The 4,182-nt window shown below is 37.7% G+C and overlaps 1 protein-coding gene across 1 annotated transcript; it reads left to right on the top strand.

The window, feature by feature from the left end:
* Positions 1 to 2,123: 2,123 nt before the first annotated feature.
* LOC128126165 (glycine-rich RNA-binding protein GRP2A-like) lies at positions 2,124 to 2,588 on the top strand. Its single transcript, XM_052763934.1, has one exon. The coding sequence runs from the start codon at positions 2,124 to 2,126 to the stop codon at positions 2,586 to 2,588; it is 465 nt and encodes a 154-aa protein (XP_052619894.1).
* Positions 2,589 to 4,182: the final 1,594 nt, after the last annotated feature.

The raw sequence follows: 4,182 nt of genomic DNA, 5'->3' as shown, positions 1-4,182 counted from the left end.
GCCATCTAAATAACACAGTCCAAGTCCTCACAACAATCTCATGGTCACCAATCAAATGCAATAAAGATTCAGCTTGCAATGAACACAAATAGGATAGGAACGAAGGGACATCAATAACCTTATAAAACAAATTCGGTCTTAGTGGGCATCATATCGAAGCAAATGTGGCAGAAAAGATGTTGATCTTTTGTGAGCAAATTGGTTCCACCTTGTTACTCCACTTCCATCCGGCAATAATAACTCTTTTATTTACTTTTCTAGTCTCCCTAATTGTAAAACTACCATCAATACTCAAAGCCCACCGTCAAGCTATCTTGTTGAGAAGATACTTCGAAATCAGCCATTTAGGAGTGAGCAAAAGCTTAACTGAAATAGAAAAAAACCGAAAAGCCGCAAAAACCAAAACCAAAGTAAAAACCGAGGGTGTTGTTTTTATTTCTACAAAAACCGATATTTTGCAGTGTGTTGCGGCGGTTTCGATATTATACCAAACCCCACCGTGTTAATTACCACATAAGCTAATAGAATAATAAATATAAAAGATCTTGGTACTTAGATGCTTACTTGCTTAGTTTATGAATAATATATTGACATGCTTATCATGCAAACTTGTAATGTAAATTTCATACACGTTTTCACACATACGTAAATGTCTTTCAATTGAATTAATGTCTTTGTTTGTTTTGTGACAACCATATTATACCAAAACCCAACGGACAACCAACACAACACAAGCCAAAAACGAATGGTCCAATGCAGTCCAATCACATGCACTTTTGCGGTTTAAGAAACCACCCCAAAAGAGAAAAAACCCGCATCTTAAGAAAAACAATTTAAAACCCAAACCAAAACTGATACAAACCAAACTGCATAAAAAATCGCAAAACCAAGTCTATTAAAAACCGAACGGAACCGTTTCTTTATTTTTAAAAACCATATTTTGGTTAGCAGTTCGGTTTTGGCCAAAACGCATCAAACTGACACCATGTTCCACCTTTCCATACTTCATTGATCTTTTATGACATGATTCCTATTAATGTCCAACCAAAATAGAGTCAAAAACCACACACAAATGGGATATTACAAACACAAGCATCTTTCAAAACAGTCCAACAGCTGGCCCAATTCGAATTTAGCCCATCAGCAAGCTCTTTTCTCCATGTCTCAGCAGCCCAATAATCAGTCCAACAGCTGGCAATGGTTTCAATACCCGAATAATATGGATCAACCGACCACTTTACCGAACATTTAACACTATGACTCTTCAAGACCCAAACAATGCAGATTAGTATATGGACACCGGGGCAACCACTCATCTTCACGCCGATTTAGGTAGTCTCAAGTCCTTTAAAAATAAGTGCACTAATTCAAATATATCAGTTTTAGTCGGCAATGGGTCTCGTATTCTTTCACCAAAATTGCTCACTCTACTCTTGCTTTAAACCCTTTTCGCACCCTTATTTTAAAAAATGTTCTAATCACTCCCCAAATTATTAAAAATCTTGTTTCTGTTCGTCAATTTACTCGTGATAATAAATGTTCTATAGAATTTGACGAGTTTGGTTTTTTGTGAAGGATTTTCTCACCAAACGCACCCTCCTTCGATGTGATAGCACCGGAGATCTTTACCCAGTCACCAAACCGAGTCCTCAAGTCTTTCTCAGTCTCAGCTCATCATTATGACATCAAAGACTCGGTCATCCTGGTCAACCTTTTCTAAAACAATTAATTTCTAGCAATTGCATTTCATGTAATAAAAATGATTCGTCATTTCTTTGTCATGCGTGTCAACTTGGCAAGCATACTCGTTTATCTTTCTCATTATCTAAAACTCATGTTTTATTTCCTTTTCAAGTCATTCATTCGGATGTATGGACTTCACCCTTGCAAAGTCATAGTGGAATAAAATATTATGTTATTTTTATTGACCAATTTTCTCATTTTGTGTGGGTGTACCCTCTTAGACTGAAATCAGATGTGTTCTCCAATCTATTGTCAAACCCAACGCCACTGCAGCAGATGTTTGGAAGACTATTGAAGACCTGTTTCATGAGAATAAAGAGACTAAAGCCATGTAATTAGATGATGAACTTCGTTCTATCACCATTGGCGATTCTACAGTTATGGAATATTGTACACGTATCAAGTCCATCTCTGATCTTCTTGCTAATATTGGATCCCCGATACCCGAAAGAAACCTCATTATTTATGCCATCAATGGTTTATCTCAGAAATTTTCCCATGTCGTCACCACCATTCGACATCAAAAACAGTTTCCTACTTTCCTTGAGATGCGCTCCATGTTAACCCTTGAAGAACGGTCCATGGCAAAAGATCACTCCCGTCACGTTCAAGCCTCACATCAAGACAATGCATCTTCACCAACCATTCTCACCACCGAGCACCAAAATCGCCCCTCTCATTCTCGATTAAATACCACCGGAGGTAGAGGTGGTGGTCGGAATCAACGTGGCGGCGGCAGGGGAGGTCGGAACGGCGGGAGAGGTGGCGGAAGGCAGGGACAATCTGGAGGCGGAGGCTTCGCATGCGGTCAAAATTGGGGGGGGGGGGATATTCCCCCTGGATGACGCCGTCGCAGATTCAAGGTCAACACCAGCATCGTGGGCTATTACCTTCTCCACCAATTCAACAATTCCCATGAATTGGTATTAAGCCTATCACGTATATTAATACCACAATAATACATAATGGGCTAAATACAATGTTGGACAGCCCAAACAAATACAAACTAAATATAAGATATATATACAGATATACATCTAACACCCTACATGTCTACGCAAAAAGGAACGGGGAACAATACCCTTCTCATGTATTTTGGTGGCTGAAAGCATCACTCTAGCCCAAACACCATTTCCAAAACAGCATTTCTACCAACATAATTACAATGCATGACTTTAATAACTTTGACACATAAAGCATTTAGTTCATAGACATCTCCACCTTTATTTTTGAAGAAAAAAATGATTGAACTCTTCCAAACTTCCGATACCAAGATGTCATTTCTCTTTTGAATATATAACCAACTCATAACTTACGAATGTAGTTTATGAGAATTTAATAATTTTAGAGACAAAAGTAATAAACATAAAACCTTTTCTTTTCTTATCAATCAAACGATTTACAACCATTGTATTTATAGGGCAAAAGCTACTAATTGGAAAAGTATTTATAGGCTACGCATTGGAAAAGGAAACTAATACCTTAAATAAGGAAACTAAAAGCTTGGAAAGTAAGTAATCTACAACAATGAGAAAACGTAATACATATCTCAACATTTCTTCTCAAGTTGGACTCTAAAGATCACAAATATCCAACTTGCTATATAGAAAATGTAAACGAGCTGCTCCAAGTGCTTTGGTGAATATGTCGGTTGTTTGGTGCTCAGTTCAAATATGACAAGGCTTAACATCACCACTATTAACCCTTTCATGAACAAAATAGCAATACATCTCTACATGTTTTGTTCTTTCATGAAAAACAAGATTCACAGCAATATGATGTGCAACCTCATTATCACAAATTAAAGGAGTAGCACCATGTTGATTAGCATCCAGATCTTCTAAGAGCCATCTTAGCCAAAAAAAAACTTTACAAACAGTATTTGTCATCGCCCTATATTCCACTTTTGCATAGGATCTTGTGACCACAATTTGTTTCTTGGCTCTCCATGATACAGGCGTTCCTTCCAAACTAATGAAGTATCATGTGCAAGAACGTCTAGTCGCAGGGCAGCTTAACCAGCTTGCATCAGGTAAAAGATTATGATTATCGGTAGCTGGTAAGAACAACCTTTGTCTAGGCGTACCTTTTAGATAGCGTAAGACCCAAAAAGCAACATCCATGTGAGGCTTCTTTGGTTCATATAGAAATTGACCGAGTTGATTAACTTTGGTCGAGTAACAGTGAGATAAAGCAATCTTCCCACCAATCGTCTATACTATGATGCATCAACATTCTCTCCATTTCATCCATGGCGCAAATTTTGCTTCATAGGAAAATTACAAGGTCGGCACGCTTGTATACCAGTATCTTCAAGAATATCAAGAGTGTATTTTCGTTGACTTATAACGAAACCTTCTTCAGATCTTGCAACTTCAATGCCTAGAAAATATTTAAGAGTGCCCAAATCTTTGATGCTAAACTAAGACTGCAAATATT

This window comes from Lactuca sativa, chromosome 5, assembly GCF_002870075.4.
Source record: "Lactuca sativa cultivar Salinas chromosome 5, Lsat_Salinas_v11, whole genome shotgun sequence".
NCBI classification, from domain to species: Eukaryota; Viridiplantae; Streptophyta; class Magnoliopsida; order Asterales; family Asteraceae; genus Lactuca; species Lactuca sativa.
This window is presented reverse-complemented; position numbering and strand designations above follow the sequence as displayed.